This window comes from Carcharodon carcharias, chromosome 8 (genome assembly GCF_017639515.1).
Source record: "Carcharodon carcharias isolate sCarCar2 chromosome 8, sCarCar2.pri, whole genome shotgun sequence".
Classification (NCBI taxonomy): domain Eukaryota; kingdom Metazoa; phylum Chordata; class Chondrichthyes; order Lamniformes; family Lamnidae; genus Carcharodon; species Carcharodon carcharias.
Genome location: NC_054474.1, coordinates 53,706,307 through 53,727,036, shown reverse-complemented (window position 1 = coordinate 53,727,036; position 20,730 = coordinate 53,706,307). Strand labels below are relative to the sequence as shown.

The 20,730-nt window shown below is 41.6% G+C and overlaps 1 protein-coding gene and 1 long non-coding RNA gene across 3 annotated transcripts in view; one reads left to right on the top strand and one right to left on the bottom strand.

Moving 5' to 3' along the window:
• Window positions 1–2,521: 2,521 nt before the first annotated feature.
• Window positions 2,522–5,419, bottom strand: LOC121280760. The gene is made up of 2 exons (XR_005943704.1): window positions 5,385–5,419; window positions 2,522–3,010 (listed from the first exon to the last, which is right to left on the bottom strand). It is a non-coding gene; the product is annotated as an uncharacterized LOC121280760 (long non-coding RNA).
• A 357-nt stretch (window positions 5,420–5,776) lies between these two features.
• The window catches only part of ube2d2 (ubiquitin-conjugating enzyme E2D 2 (UBC4/5 homolog, yeast)), a 41,840-nt gene continuing 26,886 nt past the window's right edge, over window positions 5,777–20,730 (top strand). The window contains exon 1 of one of the 2 annotated variants that reach the window (XM_041193094.1): window positions 5,777–5,989. Coding sequence is in view for 1 of the 2 variants with exons in the window: in XM_041193093.1 (XP_041049027.1) it covers window positions 5,966–5,989 (24 nt within the window). In the remaining variant the exon portion in view is untranslated. The remainder of the gene's footprint in view (window positions 5,990–20,730) is intronic. The other variant, XM_041193093.1, reaches the window with a different exon arrangement.

The window sequence follows — 20,730 nt, the reverse complement described above, 5'->3', positions numbered from 1 at the left end:
TCCAGATCCCTCTGAATCTCAGAGCTCTGCAACTTCTCACCATTTAGATTATATGCTTCTTATTTACTCTTCCCGCCAAAATGGACAATTTCACATTTGTCCACATTATACTTCATTTTCCAGGTCTTTGCCCACTCAATTAACTTATCTATGTCACTTTGTAGCCTCCTATGCCCTCTTCGCAACTTAGTTTCCTAGCTATCTTTGTGTTGTCAGCAAATTTAGCAACCATACCATAACTGTCCCTTCATCCAAGTCATTTATATAAACTGTAAAAAGTTGAGGCCCCAGCACTAATCTCTGTGGCACATTACTCGTTACATCAGAAAAAGACCCATTTATGGCTACCCTCTGTTTACTGTTGGCTGGCCAATCTTATATCCATGCCAATATGTTACCCCCTGCAGCATGATCTTTTATTTTCTGCAATAACCTTTGATGTGGCACCTTATCAAATGCCTTCTGGAAATCTAAGCACAGTACATCTACCAGTTTCCCTTTATCCACAGCACATATGACTCCTTCAAAGAACTCCAATAAATTGTTTAAACATGACTTCCCTTTCACAAAACCATGTTGACTGTCTGATTACCTTAAACTTTTCTAAGTGCCCTGCTATAGTATCTTTAATAATAGCATCTAACATTTTCCCTATGACAGATGTTAAGCTAACTGGCCTGTAGTTTCCTGCTTTCTATCTCCCCCCCACCCCTTTTTGAATAAAGGAGTTACATTTGTTACTTTGCAATCTAATGGAACCTTCCCCAAATTTAAGGAAGTTTGGAAATTTAAACCAACGCATCAATTATTTCACTAGCCACTTCTTTCAAAACCCTAGGATGAAGTCCATCAGGACCTAGGGATTTGCCAGTCCGTAGCTCCAACAATTTGCTTAATACCACTTCTCTGGTGATTGTAATTTTCATGAGTTCCTCCCTCCTTTTCATTTCCTGCTTTACAGCTATTTTTGAGATGTTACTCGTATCCTCTATAGAGAAAACTGATGCAAATTCATCTGCCATCTCCTTACTTACCATTATTAATTCCCCAGACCCACTTTCTATAGAATCAAAACTTAACTTTATTAACTCTTTTCTTATTTGAGTATCTATAGAAACTCTTACTATCCATCTTTATATTTCCAGCTAGCTTTCTCTGATTTTTCCCTCATTAGTTTTTTGTCATTCTTTGCTGTTTTTATTCTTCCAATCTTCTGACCTGCCACCCATCTTTGTGCAATTATAGGCTTTTTGTTTCAATTTGATACTGTCTTTCACTTTTTAGTTAAACACAGATGGTGTGTTCTTCCCTTGGAAGTCTTCTCTCTCATTGGAATGTATGTGCATTCTGAAATATCCCTTTAAAAGTCTACCACAACATCTCTATGGACCTAACCTCATTTGCCAGTTCACTTTAGTGAGTTCTGCTTTTGTGCCCTCATAATTGCAGTTATTACATTTAAAATACTGGTCCTGGACCCACTCTTCTCTCTCTCAATCTGAATGTAAGATTCAATGATATTCTGATCGCTGCTCCCTAGCCTCTGGGTGGGGGGGAAACAAGACATAGCCCCTACAAATCCATAACCTAAAACCTTTTTGGAACCACATCACACGTGCACAATACAGGCATGAGACCACCAGAACACACTATAGTTTTAAAAAAATTTCTTGCATCATAGTAGCATGCTACATCACACACAGCCTTGACACACAGAAAAGCTTGCATTCGGAGGAGATACAGCAACAGTAGCAGTCTTCATTGGATGAATTCAGCCAGGGTGAAGGTGAGGAATCAGAAGAAACAGATGGACTACTCAGCACCTTGCAGCAAGAAATATAAACTGCCCAGTGATTCCAATGATCACTTCATTCATCTAACCTGAAAACTTACAGAAAGACCCTCCGTATTAACAGTCCTTGTTATACCATTCACCATGCCCTTAACACTGCAGTAAAGAACATTGAAACTATTCAGCCTGCTCCTATATCGATGATATATTGACAATACATACTCAAAACTGCTATGAAACCACACTGCATGCTGAAGTGCCAATGCGATATAGGTGATTAATTTAATGGCAAGCATGACAATTGCCTTGAATTCTTTTCTCACCCAAGTCACAACTTTATTAAAAGATTCATAAATCCAAAAGGTGATCCTCCCATGGGCTCAGCAAAATTAGTGGAAGGCTAGTGTTGGCTAGCAAACTTTGGCGCTTGAATCTGTGAAGGCCTGGCTATAGATTGTTAACCCTAGACTGTTGCCAAGGCAATTTGACCCAGCTGACATGAGGGTACTTATTGACTGATGAAATAGTGAAGGAGCCCATGATCTAACATCCTGGCAGACAGAAGCATGTGCTATTCTAATAGCAACATAGCAATTCCCATGGAACTGCAGCTCATCAACTTCTACTATTTGCAGGAGAGCAAAATTGAGGAAATAAGTGATGCCTTGAAAGACCCTATCAATTAGGAATTAGGAACCCGAATCCGGGAAGAAACCATATGATTTTCCATTAAAGCAGAAAAGTAACACAAACTTTTATTGTAAGGACTCAACTACAGTATTCTTGGAAGTGGCCACAAGCTCCCTGGTAGACTGCAACCTGCCGATGCCTTGCAAGGTGACAGCAAACTAACTGGAATTGGATTCTCTCATTCTTCGAGCATGATGTGGCATCTCTATGGCAAGCCCCCCACTACCTTGTAAAATTGCTTTTGTGCCTCAAGCAGTGTTCCTTTCAAGGCTGTATCCATGATGTCCGTATTCCATCCAGCTCAAGAGAGCTAGATGACAACCTCATTCTCTGGCAAGCCATCTCTTGGGCTATTCCGATCACCACTACCTAGTTTTGCCAACACGCTAGATGATCCTCCATGTGCACCACTCTCTAATTCATCTGGAATGCCAATTCTTTTGCTGGTGCTTGTGTGGGCAGAATCTATGATGGTGCATCTTCAAGAAGAACGTCCTCTTTTGAATTAAATTCTGCAATGTCCAAGGACTGAGAAGAATTGAGAGAGAAACAGTTAGCACAGTATTGACATATTGGACATTAGCTGTTGATAGCCTTCAGAATGCAGCTTGAAATTGTCAAGCTGACTGAAACCAGCTTATATTTCACCCCTTTCCTATTTTTACTTAGTTCTGGTGAAGGGTCATGAGGACTCGAAACGTCAACTGTGCTCTTCTCCACCGATGCTGCCAGAGCTGCTGAGTTTTTCTAGGTATTTCTGTTTCTGTTTTGGATTTCCAGCATCTGCAGTTCTTAGCTTTTACGACTGAATGTGCAATTTGCTGAGGTGAATTAAGGGTTACAAGTAATAGCCAGACACCTGGTTCAGGTAGATTGCCAGCCTAAGGCACATAATTTTATTTATTCATTCATAGGATGTCAGCATAGCTGGCAAGTCTGACATTTAATGCCCATCCCTAATTATTCTTGAAAAGGTGGTGACTCATTCATATGGTATAGGTAAATCCACAGTGCTGTTTGGAAGGGAGAGCCAAGTTTATAACTAGCTACAGTGATGGTATGGTAACATATTTTAAAGTCGGGATGGTGTGTGGCTTGGAGGGGAACTTGAGTTGGCAGTGTTCCCATGGGTCTGCTGCCCTTGCCTCACTAGGGAGTAGAAGTCACTGATTTTGAAAGGTGCTGTCGAAGGAGGCTTAGCGAACTGCTGCAGTGCATCTTGTAGATGGTACACACTGCTGCCACTTTGCAACAGTGGTGGGGGGATTGAATGTTTAAGGTGCTAAATGTGGTGCAGATGAGGTGGGCTGCTTTGTCCTGGAGGAGGTCGAGCATGAATGTTGTTGGAGCTGCACTCATCTAGGCAAGTGGAGAGTATTCCATCACACTTATGACTTGTGCCTTGTAGATGGTGGACAGGCTTTAGGGAGTCAGGTGGTGAGTTACATGTTGCAGAATTCCCAGCCTCTGATCAATGTGTGATCATTTTCATCACACATTGGCCCAAGTCTGAATGTTGTTCGGGTCTTGCTACACACAGGCATGGACTGTGTCAGTATCTGAGGAGTTGCAAATGGTAGTGAACACTGTGCAATCATCAGGGAACAACCCCACTCCTGACCTTACCCTGGAGGGAAGGACATTGATGAAGCTGCTGAAGATGACTGGGCCTAGGACACTACCCTGAGGAGCTCCAGCAGCAAAGTGCTTGGGCTGAGATGATTGGCCTCTAACCATCTTCCTTTGTGCTCAGTATGACTCCAACCAGTGGTGTTGGTGCAGTGATTAATGTAGAAAAAAGAGCCAGCATAAGGAATATTTCTTTCTGTAGGAACCACATTGTACATTGATTGGCAAATGGTTACATTTGGGTATTACATGACTGCGTGTGCCTTTCAGGTTTTAAGAAAGTGGAGATTTCACACTTGTCGCCTGCTACAAAATGCTCTCTGTAAAGCAAAAAAATTATAATATAAAACAATTCCAATAAACAGCTTGATCCTGGATTGGTACAAAATAAGCAAACAGTATCACTTTATGAAATCAAGAGCCTTTTTATAAAAATAATTTGTGCAAAAATTAGCTCTGACATTCATAAATTGATACAAACTGCACTGGTTGCATATTTATTTACACTTATAGTTAAAACTGTGCTTACAATAGCAAGTGATGCATTCCTGAAGTCTGACCAAGGTCAGCTATTAATTTTACCAGATTTCTAATGTGGTAGCAAATATCTATTATGCAGAACTGCCAAGCATTACTAGATACCAAAATTTTATTTTCAGGCCTGAAAATTCAATCCATTTGACACATCAGTCTTAAAAAGAAAAACTTCATAATGCTTAGCCAGGTTTTGCATTCCTTGCAAAAACTTAAATGCGAAGAGGAAGATTGGGATGGTCGTGGCGTGAGGCAAAGCCACACTGAGCGACGCTGCAGCTGTCCTTCACTGCCCAGGCTGAGACAAGAGTTATACCGAACAATACAGCTCCCCGGAGTGAGACAGAGCCAGGCTGAGCAATACGACTCCTCGGGGTGAAAGAGAGCCACAAAGAGTGGTACTCCTAATGCAGACTGTCCCTACCCAGGGTGAGACAGGGCCACTCTGAATAATACTCCAGCTGCGGACTCTCCCTCCCCAGAGTGAGAGCCACTCTAAATAATACTCAAGCTGCTGACTCTGCTTCCCGAGTGTGAGACAGAACCACTCTGAATGATACTCCAGCTGCGGACTCTCCCTCCCTGGAGTGAGGCAGAGTCACTCGGAACAATGCTCCAGCTGCGGACTCTCCCTCCCCGGAGTGAGGCAGAGTCACTCGGAACAAAGCTCCAGCTGCGGACTCTCTCTCCCCGGAGTGAAGCAAACTCACTCCGAATAATACTCCAGCTCCAAACTCACCCCCCCGCCCCCTTTCTGACGCCGGCGCAGCTCCGGTTGCCCGCCTTCCCTGCGCCTGCGCGCTCGGCCTTCCTTCACATCGCGCGAGAGCTGGGAGACAATCGAACCGAATCACCGCTCCTGTAGTGGTCCGCCGCTCACTTCCTTTTCCAGGGGGAGGGGGGTTGGTTACTGTTTAAAACCGGGAACGGTGGGGGGTGGGGGGATGCGTAAAAAATACGACATATATATATATAACATATACATATACAAACTCAATGCAGAAACAGAAGTACAAAGCGGGAACCGGCGAGGCAGGAGATTAATAAAGGAAGCGAGTTAGAGGGTGTTTGGAATGAATGTGTTTTTTTCCACCTTCCCTGCAGCTGGCGGAGGGATACACTGGAACTACTTTAAAGCGGCCGGTCCCTTCCTTCCATTTTCTCGGTTTCTCCGAGCGGACTCGGCGGCTTTTCCGGGTTCGCCTTTAAACCCGGTTATTATCAGCAGAGAGAGATAGAGACAGAGAGAGAGCAGTACAGCAACACAGCCCAGCCCAGCCCAGTCCGCTAAACACACCTAAACCGCCCGGCACACCTAACATGGCTCTCAAAAGAATCCACAAGGTAATGGGGGAAGCGGCGCCCACACCAGCCGTTTATTGTCTCTCTCGCTCTCTCTCTCTGTGTTTTTATTAAGACTCCTTTTTCCCCGGGTCCGGCCGTTCCGTCTCCCGATTGTTTCCGCCCCGGCTCGGCTCGGCTTGGCTCGGCCGCCATTTGCTGTGAGGCTTGGAGAAGGCCCCGGAGTCCAGGCCCAATCCCAGCCCGGTTTGTGTTTGATGGGGGTGGGAGGAGGAAACGGGACACGGGGTTTTTTTATTGGAGGGCGGGGGGGTAAATGGGCCATTATGAGCTGATTGGGGTGGGGAATAGGAAGCCTCCCGAAGCCTCGGCGGAACTGCTTCCACCACCCCCCCCCCCCGCCCAGGTAGAAGGAGGAAGTGGCGGAGAGACGGGACGGCGGTGGCGGCTCGGTCTGCGGTTTCCATCGGGGGGCCCTGGGGAGGGGAGGGCGTGTGGGGGAAGGGAAGGGCCGCGCTGTTAGAAAATGTCACTGTGACAGCCCTTGACCTAGGCCTTGGTGCAGGGGGATTGCACGGATTCGCACTCGCCTAAGGCCCGATTGTCGAAACGCAGGAGGCTCGGGCCTTGCCAAACAGGCTGAGGGCGATGGTTGAGGACATAAGGCCCCGGGCGCCCATTTCTTTAATGCTCACTCTGGAAGTTGGCCCCTGCATCCTGTTTCCATGTGCGCTGCTTATTTTCTCTTCTCCGATCTGTCAGTTTTCTCTCCTCCTCTCTCCCTCTCCCCCCACCCCCCCAAAAAAAATCAAAATCGATTTCCATTCTTCCTGTCTTAATTGACAAGTAGGAACTGGAGGAAATAAATGTAACTTTTTAATGAGTAAGGTTTTTGATGTGATTGTAGAGTTGAAAAAAATACTGTTTCTGTTGGTTGGGGAAAGCTGACCAAATGGCCTTGAAGTTGCAAGTTTTAGTGAGTAAAGCCGCGTGTTTAATCTTTAGATTCTGCTAAAGGAAAACTAAAACGAATCAAGTAAATTTAAGAGTTTAGCTCTATAATCTACAGCTGATGTGTCCCTGTAACAAGTTTAGCTACATAATCTGCAGTTGATGTGTCCCTGTCGCTACCTCCATTTTCGATAACACAGATGTAGAGCATAGAGTTGCTGAAAGTTTCTGGTTCGTTTTTTACTTGAACCAAACATTATTGATAAGAGTTGAATATTTTGAATTCTGTAGTTGATGTGAAAATCTGCACTTATTTGTTTCTAACTTTAAAATGTGAAATTTATCATTTTTGTGAACACATCTTTGTGGTCTCTTACTAGCTATGTTAGTAAATTATTTTTCATAACCCATGTACGAACCACATTTTTTCCTAATAAATATTAGCTTGCAAGTGTTTAACCCATGACCTGTTTCATTTGATAAGTTTTGTCTGTTAGCAATTGGGGTTGAAATGGCCTACAAATTCAGAATTACCGCAGTGAGAATTCATAATTATAATGTGGCATTGTATCCTGGTTTTGCATCCTGTTCTGTGGATCCGTTTGATTATGACTGGTTGAATATTCCTTTAAAATAAAATCCGGGAAGTTTTTGACTGTCACCTGGCTTGAACATGGGTCACAATCAGTTGACCTAGTTTACCAAATTTTTAAGAACTGTTGTGCTATCAGGCAATACCTTGAATTTAAAATTTTCATCCTTGTATTCAAATTCTTCCATGGTCTTAACTCTCCCTATCCCTGCAATCCTTTGAGAACTGTGTTCCTTTCATCCTGGCCTCTTATGAATCCCTGATTTTCTTCATCCTGCCATTGGCAGCCAAGTTGTCAGTCATCTGGGCCCTGATCTTTGGAATTCCCTTCCACAATCTCTCCGTTTCTCAACACAAGTCTTTGACCAAGCTTTTGTCTGATAGTACTCTCATCCACCTTGGAATGTTTTATTATGTTAAAGTCGCTTTATAAATGCAAGTTTAATCTAATAAACTGAGGCTTTCAGAATTGGTCAGCTTTACTAATAACTACATGAAGTTTCACAATTTTGTTTGCTTTGATTCTTCATATTATTCATTAAGATCATAAGTGCAATATTAAATTACTTTATCTTTTGCTGCAAACTAGTTTAGAAGTCAAAATAATTTGTGCACTCGCTTTTTAAGAAAACATGTTGGTCTTCCCTGAATTGGAATCCTGGGTACAATTCTGGAAAGACATGAGAAAGGCATGTATTCTTTGGAAAGGGTGCGCTGAAGGGCAAATAAATTAATAGATGTGATTAGACACCTGACTTTCCAGGAGAAGCTTCTGAAGCTGAAAATGTTTACTTGGAGTACTGATGGGGTCTTGAGCACTGAAGATCCCGTGACAATGGACACCACCATCAATATGTTTAACCAAGTCACAGATTCTGTGAAAAGTAGACAGAACTTTAAACTTGGATGAGGGAGGCTTGGAGGCTGAAAACAGTTTTGATTGAATTAATTTATACAGTGGGTGGCAATTGAATGGAATGGACTGCAAGAGGACCATAGGAAACTGATTTATATTAGCAAAGTTAAAAGCTGGTTAATTATCTGGAGAAAAATTGGAAAGGGGCTTTGCTGATATCATGGTATGTATTTTCTAGCCATGGAGACTGATCAAATGAACTTGTGATCTTTTCTGATCTGTACACTGAGACAAATAGGAGCGGTTTGTTTAATATTTCTTGATGTGTATCCATTACTCATCACCTATGGGAACTGAGTACATATTTTGGAGTGGAAGATGTTCTTTTTCACATGACATCCCATTCTCCCATCACCCTATGCTTGTTGACCTACATTGGCTCCTGGCCCAGCAAAATTCTCCTGTGTCATCCCTCCATATCCCTGAAACCTCCTTCGGTCTGACACCCCTCCGAGAAACCTCTTCTAATTTGTGTCTTCACTTTCCTTTACTCCATATGGCTGGATCTTCAGCTGCCAAGGCCCTAAGCTCTCAAATCTCCTCCCCGCCCCCCAACACACACACAAAACCTCTATCTCTTCCTCTCTCCTTTAAGATGCTCATTAAAACCTACCTCCTTTGACCAAGCTTTTGATTGGCTGTCTTAATATCCCCTTGTGATTCGGTGTCAGATTTTGTCTTGCACCTCTATGAAGCACTTTGGGACTTTTGTAGCATTAAAGCTACTTTTACAAATACACGCTGCTCCTTGTTAATGCAGTAGCCACTTTTGAAGCTTTTTAACAAATGAAGTGTATTTAATTGTCTTTGTAGCATTCTAAAAATTATTTCCATTGTAGTTAACACTGGATTGGATCTGTAGGTTTTACGGAATGGTGTATAACAACATTGTGTTAATTTTTTCAAATATTTTTCTATGGTGCTTAGTCTGAAATGGCACATTCTTAGATTGCTCCTTTCATCTGTTATGGGCACTCAGATATACTACAGGTTCTACTTAACACTGTTTTATGTCCTTGTCATAAGTGGATTACAGAGCTCTTAACTTGGAACCTGGTGCTATATGTTCCAGGGATTAGCACAGTAGCTTGTGTAAATTGGTGTTTCCTTGCAAAAATTTAATGAGCTGAGTACCTAGCCCTGTTTTATTTGAATTGGTAGTACCACCTATCATAAATTGTTTAAAGCAAGAAGTTGGCCATTTGGCTTGTCAAGTCTGTTGGTATTCTCCACCTGTCACAAGTCTATTCTTACGTTCCAGATGTTTTTAAATTTTCTTTTTTGAGCAATATTTATTTTAAAATCTCTGCTTCAACAATGAGTTAATAGTAGCCAACTTCTGAGTTTTTCTAACTTTGCTTTTTAATTCCTGTTTGTAATTATTTTAAAATTTCTGACCACCTCAACATCTCATTAAATCATACCCATCAAAAGACTTCCTAGTTTCTTATGGACTCCTGATAATCTGTTCTTTCCCTTATAGTTATCGACCAGAGCATTTTGAAGAGATTATTTCATGTATTGTTTGTGAAAGAACAAATTGCATTTCTATTTTGATCATTTTTTGAAATCTAAGATTACTGGAATTTTGATTGACTTTGCCCTTCCTGGGTAGGCAGGGTAAATTGATCAGGGTTCCTAATCCTAATTAACGTTATGAAATTTGTAGATGTTGGGAAGGGCAGAATCAATGCTAACTTTGGAACCAAAGTTCACAGCTTTTGGATACTTGCTGTTCAAGCCTGTGTGTGAAGAATGAGGTGCACAAGGGCTAGAGCCTGTGGCACTATACCTCAACACTAACCATTGCAAATGGCTGTGGCAAGCTAAGGAGGAAATTAAGCTTGTACTATCCTCTTAAATTCCCAAAGAAGATCCTATGACCTGAAGGGAGGCTCTCTGGGTGCCTAATGTGCTAGTATACACAGCATGTAAAGATGATGCAGCTGAACTTGAAGCCAAATTTTTGCTCCTGATTTCACTCTTTTAATAGGGTCTTGGGACATGTAATAATATAAAAACTTGGGGGCTGCATTTAATGGCAGCTGTCTGCTTATTTGGTCCATTTTGTTCTCAGTTCTGTTCATACTTTAAATTGAAAAGATTTCCTTAGAATGTGTTGGTGGATGGGGTGGGTAATCTCTAATATGCAACACTTAAGATCACGGAGAGAATTTCTCGCTTAAATTCCCAAACTAGCATCAAAAGAAGTATCACGTAAGAAGAGAGTTTGTTAAAGTGTGTTTTATTGCGTGCCTGGGCCAGGTTAAGTTTGTGCCTAGTCACTTGTTTTCACCCAATCCTTGTTCAAATCTATGAACAAGATGAAGTTACTTTGAGGAAACTTCAATGATTATAACTTCCAAAATATATTTATTTATTTGAGCAGTGATTCTGTTTTGTACCACCCTTGGCCGAAACAGAATGGTTGTGGAGCTTCTGGTAAATTCCTACTCTCTGCAGTTTGATTCAGTCCTAATATTGTTAAATGCTACCTGCTTCTAAACAAGTACAGTATTGTTAGTATGAGAGAACCTGGAATGCAAATAAATAATACAAAAGCTGTAAGCCTGAAATCTTAGATTGTACAGTCCAATGAGGGTCTGCCTCTTTGGATACAGTACCCTCCTCGATCTGGAATCTGCCATAATTGTACTGAGTTCATTGCAATAATCAAAGCTCCATCAAATCCAGATGAATTGAATTGTCTTAACCAGTTGGATCCGTGTGTGAAGTCTTGGTCCAAGAAATAGATTTATTAACATTAACAGTAGGCAGGTTGCCCAAGGCAAATGACAAGAATTCTGCCTGAATCACTGGGTAAGATGTATTTCAATTGGCCAAGTCTGTAGTCTTTTTCTACAGACTGTGGAATTCATAAGCCATGCTTTATCGAGGCTTATCTTGATCTCCGAAATGCTGTTGTGCAGTAATTGATGTATAGTATATTTTATAATGGCCCTGTGAAGCACCTTGGGATGTTTTATTACATTAAAGGTGCTACTTAAATAAACGTTGCTGTTTAGACTAAACAATTGGCAAATAGCTTAAAATTATATAAGGGGAAATTTTCAAATTTGATACAAAACTAGCTATTGGATTGCGGTTCTTCCTGCGCAATTTCCCGAATGCAAAGTGGCTGATTCTGTGCCAGTTTTACACCTTTGCTGTAGGTTACCTCTTTTGTCTTTACAGGAGGGTTTTAATGCTAGTTTTTACTTTGCAAGCAACAGCATACAGATGAGGATCAGAGTTGTTTCTGGTCCTTTCAGATCTTGCTAAAAATAGCCTCTGCACCCAGTGCATTTTAGTTTTGTTGATTGGATTCTCAATGGCCTTTCTGTCTGGTGGAATATGAAGTGGTATTGTAGTGCAGGCTACCAGAAATTTGTTTTGCTCAGCTGACTTGTGCGTGAAAGCTCTTTGTTAAATTGAATATAGTAGTCCTTTCCAGGTGAGTGCAGATTATTGGCAGGTTTGGGGGCGATTTTCTCCTTTGATCAGCAGTTCATCTTTCTGTTTTGAATTTCTGTAAAATACTTTGTAAAGTGCACTGTTGAAAAACATTAAGTTGGCCTTGCTGATTTGAGTTTGACATCCAAAGAACCTTATAGATGGTGTGATTTTATAGATGTGGGATTAACGATTCACAATGGCTGTTTTCCCCCAATTTTAATTTTCCATGATTTTAGAGCTTCAGGAAGTTCAGGGAAAGATGTACTGAAACTAAGGAGAATAAGCAGGGAATATTTCTGCAGTGTTGAATCATAGAATGATTGCAGTGCAGGAGGCCATTGAACTTCTTGTCAGTCCAGGACTCTACAAGAGCAAACCAGCTAGCCCCACTTCCCAACCCTGTCCCTGTAGCCCAGCAATTCTTTTCCTTGTCAGTTGCTTATCCAGTTCCCTCTTGAAAGCAATAATTGAACCTGCCCCCAGCGCGCACAGGCAGTGAATTCCAGAGCAGTGAAATTTAATCACAAATCAATAAACATTCTTTGACTTTATTCAGTGAAAAGAAACTGGAAATGTAACCTGTAAACTGTTTCCTGTAATTTATTTGAGTGCCTGGGTAATTTCTTTATGAATGGCGTCAATTTTTTTGGTGCACGTGCAGTAATTTAAAGGAACCAACTTGTACGGCTTGCATGGGCATTTGAGTTTCTGTGCAGTTGCGCAGCTTAGAGGGAACGTTGCCTGTAACTTTGAACCGTTTTTATAGTAGTTTCCTGACTTGTGACTTGTCAATTGCAAAGGCAGGTCCATTCTGAAGCTTTAAAACTGTTATCTGCATTTTATTTTTTCCCCTGGTTAAATATGACTTGGAGATGGAGCTAAATCATATATGCTCAAAGCACCACTTGGCCCCTTGTCTGTGCTGGCTAACACAATCCAAAACTAGTCCAATTTCTCTAAAGCTTGTCTTCCTCTGCATCAAATCATTATCCAACTTTCCATTTTAAAAAAGTAATAGTTTTTGGCTCAACCACTCCTTGCTAAAGCATTTCATGTTTTAATAACTCTCCGAACAAGATATTTCGCTTAATCTCTCTTATATTTAACAATTTTGAATACCCTCTGACTATTGCTCTGATTGGGGTAGACAACATGCGTTATATCAAAACCTTTTGTAACTTCAAAAATCCATTAGATTTCCATTTGGCCTTTTCTGCTAAAATGGAAATAATTCTAATTTTCCATGTCTGGCATCATGGTGAATCAGTGCTGTGATTGTCTTTAATATTTCCATATTTGGGCTTTCTGGAATGTATACATTACCCAGCAATTGCTTATAGAACTTTATCATGTAACTGTGTACCAGATTATTAGTATAGAATTCCTTGTATATGCCACATTAAGTATTAAATGATTTCTAGTCAAGCAATGCCTTGATTTTAAATTCTCATCTTTTTCAATTCTCTCCCATGACCTTCCCCTTCCCTGTTTCTGTAGACTCCTCTAGACCTACAACCCTCAGATATCTGTTGTCATTGAGCTCTGACCTCCTGAACATCCAGTTTTTAACTGTTCCACCAGTGGTGCCTGTGTCCTTAGGTGCCTAGGCCCTAAGCTCTGGAATTCCCTTTCTCTACCTCTATTTCATTTCCCTAGCTTTTGGTCACCTGATCTCCTAATCTCCTTATGTGCTTTTGGTGTCTTATTTTGTTTTATGCTCCAGTGAAGCACTTTGAGACCTTTTATAATAAGTCATGATGTAAGTGTATGTTGTAATGATCTTAGTGATGTGTTCAAGGAAGCAATTATGGGTGTAGGGCTGAAGAATTCAAAGACTGAATAGATGCTCTTTGCATGTCATGGGTGCAGTAGCACATGATCTATTTGGTATGCAAGTTGGCAGCTGTTGTGTGCTATCTCATACAAATGCCTCAAAGCCCTAAGCGTTAACTTGCTTCAGTTACTGATAACCTCTTTCACTCAGACAGGTGGATTTGAACTCGATGCATCTTGAGGTAGAGGTTCTTCAGTGTCCTTGGGTTTCAGCTGAACAGTTATCTAGCTGTGGTACTCTTTGTTTAAGGGCTCAGTTAGGACATATTTGGAAGAAGCAGGGTAAGGTAACCATTAATGGCATAATCTTAAATAAAGCCAGTTCCATTTCACCTTTTATATTGTGCTGAAAAAACTGCCTAGGAGTCAAAGGGCCATATAAAATTTCTGCAAAAGCATACTATTTCTTTTTATTGGCGTCTTTACAGTGAGCTGTGCAAGTTGTTGTGGAGGGAGAAGAAAACAATTTAAAAAAAAAACCCATGAGAAAATGTGCTAGCCTTGCTCTCCTTTGTTGCAAAATGATGCAATTGGCATCAAAGATTATAATTTAGAGAGATGCATGCCCCAAGCCATTTAGCACTGATATTTAAGTTGTTTCTGGGCTATTGCTTATGACCATGTGCTTTGAAATCTTCCCATTCATTTGCGCAGAGCAATAGCAACCTGGCCTAGAGTATAATGCTCGATTTGAACATGCATCAGTGCATAGCTCTGCAATTTCCCCACTAATAACCAAACTTTAAAAAATGTAATTCATGTTCATCTATTATGGGATGGGTTCGAACTAATTCCGCAGTAATAGATATAGGCTAATAAGCTAATTAGGGTAGAAATGTTGTCCCCCAAGTTGTGCAATTTAAACTGAGCCAACTCTAAAATATTTTTAAGCTGCGTTTTTACCCGGTCAATATGCAGAGGTTAAGCTACTGAAATGAAAGTTTGTACTTGCTGTTGAAAGCTTAATCAAATTCATTTTCTCCAATAGTTAAGCATGTGGTGAAGATAGAAATGCTATGATTTGATTGGATAAATGTATGACCATAAGTTCATGATGTCATTTATGTAGACAGACTGGAGAATTGTTCTTCAGAAGCTCGAAGGAAGATCTAATAGAGGTGTTAAAAATTGAGGGTTTTGATGGGGTGAAATGGTGTGGTAAGCAGGTGATACAGAGTTAAGGTAATTAGCAAGTGAGTCAGGGTGGAGGGTGGTCGGAAGATGAGTGTTCTGTCTATACAGCAGGTTATAATCTGGAATGAGCTGCCTGAGTGTGTTAAGGAAGCAGCTTAATATAGGTTTGAGGACAATTGGATATGTACTTAAGGGGGAAAAAGTGCAAGGCAATGGGGAAAGAGCAAGAGAATGGGACCAATTAGATAGTTCTTTCTAAGAACTGACACAGCCATGATTGGCAAAACTGTCCTTCTGCTCTATGATACAATGAGGAAGGTTGGCACGCCAACCAACAGTATTGCTATGTATAATTAACACAAGTCATGGAATTGATGGTGAATTCCAGTTCTTAGCCCTGGAAAAAAAAACACTATTCCCTTGTATGGTTGAGCACTGAAACCACTTTTTTGATTCTCACCCAATGGTGGCAAGAATCATACCAGGGCAAATGCCTAGTTGTTTGTCAGATGAGTTGTTAATCAATTATAACTGAATCAAGTTCAGTTTGCTGAGCAGATGACCATTATCTGACTGCTGAATCTAAATCTTGTAAATTACTACTTGTTTTGAGTTTAATCCTTGGGAATGCAGCCCTTCCTATTTCACATTCATAATGATCACTCCCAGGTATTGCAACCAGATTGGGAGTTGATTGCCCTCTGCACCAAAGTTGCATTTTTCATCACTTCCTGCATTAGCTGTTCAGGGATTTCCTCGAGAATTCCAGTCACTGCTAAATTATGGATGGTTTTGTGCTGTAGGGCATTCCCATTACAAATTAGATTAATTCATTTCACATGTGATCCTTGCAGCAAGTAGACTGAGACAACTTTCATTCCTCAATTTGGGATTAAAGTTAACCCGGTCCAGAAATAAAAGTTTGTCCCAGACATGTATCCAGAATTATTTTGTGATTTTATTGTTGCTCATGATCATAGTTAATGATTTGAGATTTTACTAAATGCTCCCTTGAACTCATTTGTGCCCATGCATATCAAATGGAAAAGATGGTGGAAAACAAAGAAGTAAAAATTTGGGGGTATGGCCCCATCACAGGACACACTAGCATATTTTGTCATATTTGCGTGGCTGGCAGTGTATCCTGTTCAAGTTTTCTTTTCTCTCTTTCTCTCTCTCTCTCTCCCCCTCTTCCTCACCCCACCCCCCGCGCAAAAGACACTACATGTTAATCCTTTCTTCCCTCATTCCCTTTGATTAGATGATATTCTTCTATTTACCTTGGACTACAAAGTGTCATCTTTCCTATTTTGTTTTCGGACTGCATTTACTGATTAGTCATTAGTAGCTTTCATGCAAGATTGAATCTCTGCTAACAGCAATAGTTGCTGCCCTAGCCCTGAACTAGAGATTTCTCTAGTGTGTCTCCTGTTATCCCTTCATGCCTTCTCCAAGCTACTCTATTTATCTAGAGATCCACTTCCTATTGCCTTGATCCTATTCCCACTAAACTGCTGACCACTAACTTCTCTTCCTGGTCCCAGTGCTGGCTGATAATGCTAATGGCTCCTCCCTCTTTAAATCTGCCATCATCCTCACTTGACCCTACCATTCTTACAAATTACAACCTAATTTCCAACTTCCCTTTTCCTCTCAATTCCTTGAACATGTCGCCTGCCAAATCCATGTCCATCATGCTCAAACTCCATGTTTGAATCCCTTCAATGTAATTTCTGCCCCTCCCATGTACTAAAATTGCTTTCATCAAAATCACAGATGATATCCTATCTAACTGTGAAAAAGGTAAACTATCCCCCCTCATCGTTCTTGAGCTGTCTGCAGCCTTTGACGTGGTTAACTACACCATCCCCCTTGAACACACCTCCACTGTCACCCAGTTAGTTGGGACTGCACCTGCATGATTCCATTCTTATCTGTCTAATCATAGCCAGAGTATCATTTGCAATGTCTTCTGTTCTGCACATCACTGCTTCTGATGCTCCACCAAGGATCTGTCCTTGGCCACCTACTTCTCATCTACAAGCGGCACATCTGACATCCAAAAAGCATGTCGGTTTTCACTTGTAGAGATAGATGTTGTCAGCTTATCTCACCACTACCCCCTGACGACTCCACTATCACTGAATTATTAGACTGAAAATTCCTTCCAGTTAAATATTGGAAATATTGTTCTGCTTAACTCCTCTTCCCTGCTCTTTACACACACACATTTCCCACCCCCACCCCCCCACACCAAGCAAAAGGAGAAATTTTCAGACCTGCCACAATAGGAAAAGAATGCATTGTTGATGGAAGTAACATCTGCACTCGCTTAATTTAACCCGTTCATGATGAGTATAATAGTCTGTGAAGGATTGTCAGCCATGCACTGTTGGATGCTGAATGTGTTAGACTAGGGCTATCCAGTTGTTTTGGCAATTGGAGCCCCTGATTTCTGGTTATTGTCAGTTAAGCCTCAGACTCTTCCTTGCCATTATTGTGACTCCTTACGTCTCTGCAGCTACTTTTCCCAATTACTTTAAATCTGTGATCTTGTTTTTGATCCTTCCACCAATGGAACAGTTTCTCCCTACCTACAGTGTCCAGGCCCCTCCAGGTTTTGAATACCTCTATCAAATCACCTCCTGACGCTCTTTTCTCCAAGGAAAACAGCCCCAACTTCTTCAGTCTATTTTTGTAACTGAAGTTCCTCATCCCTGGAACCATTCTCATGATTTTTTTCTTGCACTGTCTCCAGTACTTCACATTTTTCCTAGTGTGGCATCTGGACCTGGACACAGACTCCAGTTGAAGCTGAACCAGTGTTTTATATATGTTTAATATAGCCTCCTTGCTCTTGTACTCTCAGTCCCTGTTAAAGCTTAGGATGCTGTATGCTTTGTTAACTGCTTTTTAAACCTGCCCTACCATCTTCAGTGACTTGTGACATATACACCCAGGGCTCTCTGCTCCTGTATCCCATTTAGTAGTTTACTAAGAAATAACAGTTCACATATACTTAATCTAAATAGGCAGAAAAGATATACTACCATAACAAGTGAGAATGGTTTACTGGTCCCAGATCGGAAAATGGATTGGGAAATCTGGGGGATGCTTATCTCCATGGCTGATGGTGGCAGTCTTCTCAGACAGTTCACTGGTCCTGGATCAGACAAAAGGATGAATGAAGCTGACCTCCATAGCTGGAAATGGCAGTTCCTTCTGTTTTGCTAGCGCAAGAAGACGGAGGAAAAATGTTAGGTTGAAGCCAGAATGAATCACTTCGAAAAGCTCTCCTCTTCCAAAGTTGTCTTTTCTTAAGCTAACCAAAGTGTTGGGCAGGAGCCAACATGGGTCCACTTCTAATATCTCTTCCATTCGAAGTGATTTTTCCCTATCATGAGTGTTTATATACCTTTTATTTCTGGGAGGCTTATGCCTATCATTTGTTCAGCTGCCCTGTGGCACAGGACACATCATCTCAGTTCCAGGGTATCACTACAGGAGTTCCTTAAGATAGTGCGCCAAGGCCCAACCATCTTCAGCTGCTTCACCAATGCCTCTCCTTCCTTTGGAAGAGGAGACCTTCATAAGGTCAGAAGTGGGGATGTTGGCTAATGATTGCACAATGCTCAGCGCCATTCGAGACTCCTCAGATACTGACGCAGCCCATGTCCCAATGCAGCAGGACCTGGACAATATCCAGGCTTGGGCTGGCAAGTGGCAAGTAACATTCATGCTATGCAAATGCCAGGCAATGACCATCTCCAACAAGAATGAATGTAACCATTGCCCCATGATATTCATTGGCATCACTATTGCTGAATCCCCCCACGAACAACATCCTGGGGGTTACCATTGACTAGAAACAGAACCGGACTAGCCATATAAATACTGTGGCTACAAGAGCAGGTCAGAGGCCCAGAATTCTGCAGCAAGTAATGTGTCACCAGACTCCCCAAAGCCTGACCAGCATCTACATGGCACAGGAGAATACTCTCCACTTGCCTAGATGAATGCAGCTCCAACAACACTCAAGAAGCTTGACGTCATCCCCTCCACAAACATTCACTCCTTCACCGACACAGTGGCAGCAGTGTGTATTATCTATAGGATGCACTCCAGGAACTCACCAAGGCTCCTTAGCACCTTTCAAACCCATGACTGCTACCACCTAGAAGAACAAGGGCAGCAGACACATGGGAACACCACCATCTGGAAGAGCCCCTCCAAGCCACTCACTGTCCTGACTTGGAAATACATTGCTGTTCTTTCACTGCTGGGTCAAAATCCTGGAACTCCCTCCCTAACAACACTGGGTGTACCTAACCACTGGATTGTAGCAGTTCACGAAGGCAGCTCACCACCACCTTCTCAAGGGCAATTAGGGATGGGCAATAAATGCTGGCCCAGCCAGCACCATCCACATCCCATGAATAAGTGATAAAAAAAATATTCCAAGCAATCCCTCCTGTTTCTATTGGAAGCCCATGAAGTGACTATCACTTGCCAGAATGCGCTACTTAACCATAAGAGAATTGGTTTACAAATGGGTCATGAGGTCACCTTACCCCCCCCCCCCCCCCCCCACACACACACACACACACACACACCCCCACCCCCCCACCCCCCACCCCCATTAGTAATGTCTCGTTTCGGCGGTTGCGCTAGAGATGTCCTTGATGGAGATAATGGCCTTTGCTGCCTTGTTTCAGTCCAGGAAGCTGCTATGGGTTCTCACTTTATAAGAGAGCTATTCTCATTATCAACAAATTTCTGAGTATTTTATATAGTTATTTCTTACAGTAGACTGAACTGCCAATATCAGGCCCAAATCCCTTTTTACAACTTTTGTTTTAAAAGTTCTGTCAACATCCAACAAGATTGTGGTGAAATTCAATAATTTCAGTTTCCAATGTGTAAATTGTTTTTTGCCTGACTGGTATTTAAGCTGCAAGTGATTGGAAGCCTACCCTTCTGGAAGTCCTTCCAACCCTTTGTGGGTTGCAAGGATTTGAAATTTCTTGCAGGAAAGTGTACATTACTGACTCATCCTTTGGAATAACATTACGTTTCTCCCAGGTGATTTCCTGCTTTCTCAATTGTAGAAGATAATCAGATTGCAATTATACAAGATTTCCAACTTTAAAGTTTCTTTCACAGAAATTGAAAAGTCAGTCTTAAAGCAACAATAAGATATTGTGTGGTATATAATTTGGGAATTTACATTTTTTGGTTGAAGCATTAAGTTACATTTGAGATGTAACTTGAGGTAAGTGCACTCCTCCAGCTCTGGCTGAGCCTTTTCCTTTACCTGAAGCAACTTATGTGAATGCCCAGTCATGTGATTTTGAATTTGGACCCTGTCCATTTCTCATCTTGGCTCAACAAAAGCAAATACTGTAGGTGCTGAAAATCTGAAATAAAAACAAAATGCTAGAAACACTCAGCATTCTGACAGTATCTGTGGAGAGGGAGAGTTAATGTTTCAGGTATGTAACCTTGTATGTTGAGGTGATAGGCCATTCACCTCCATTCCAAAGCTTAACTGCAGGTGTTCCTCAGTAGTATCTGAGTCTTGACCATCTTCAGCTGCTTTGTCAATGATCTTTTCTCCCCACAAGGTCAGAAGTGGGAATGTTTGCTGAATATTGCGCAGTGTTCCATACAATTGAGATACTGAAGCATTTGTGCCTGCTTGCAGCAAGACCTGGACAACATTCAGGTTTGGGCTGATTAATTGGAATGTAACATTATCACGAGTGTTAGGAAATGACCATCTCCAACAAGAGAGCATGTAATCATTTCTCCTTGATGTTCTAGCCGTTACTGCCACTGAGTCCCCCACCATCAGCATCCTGGGGATTGTAATGGATCAGAAACTTAACTGGACTAGCCAGA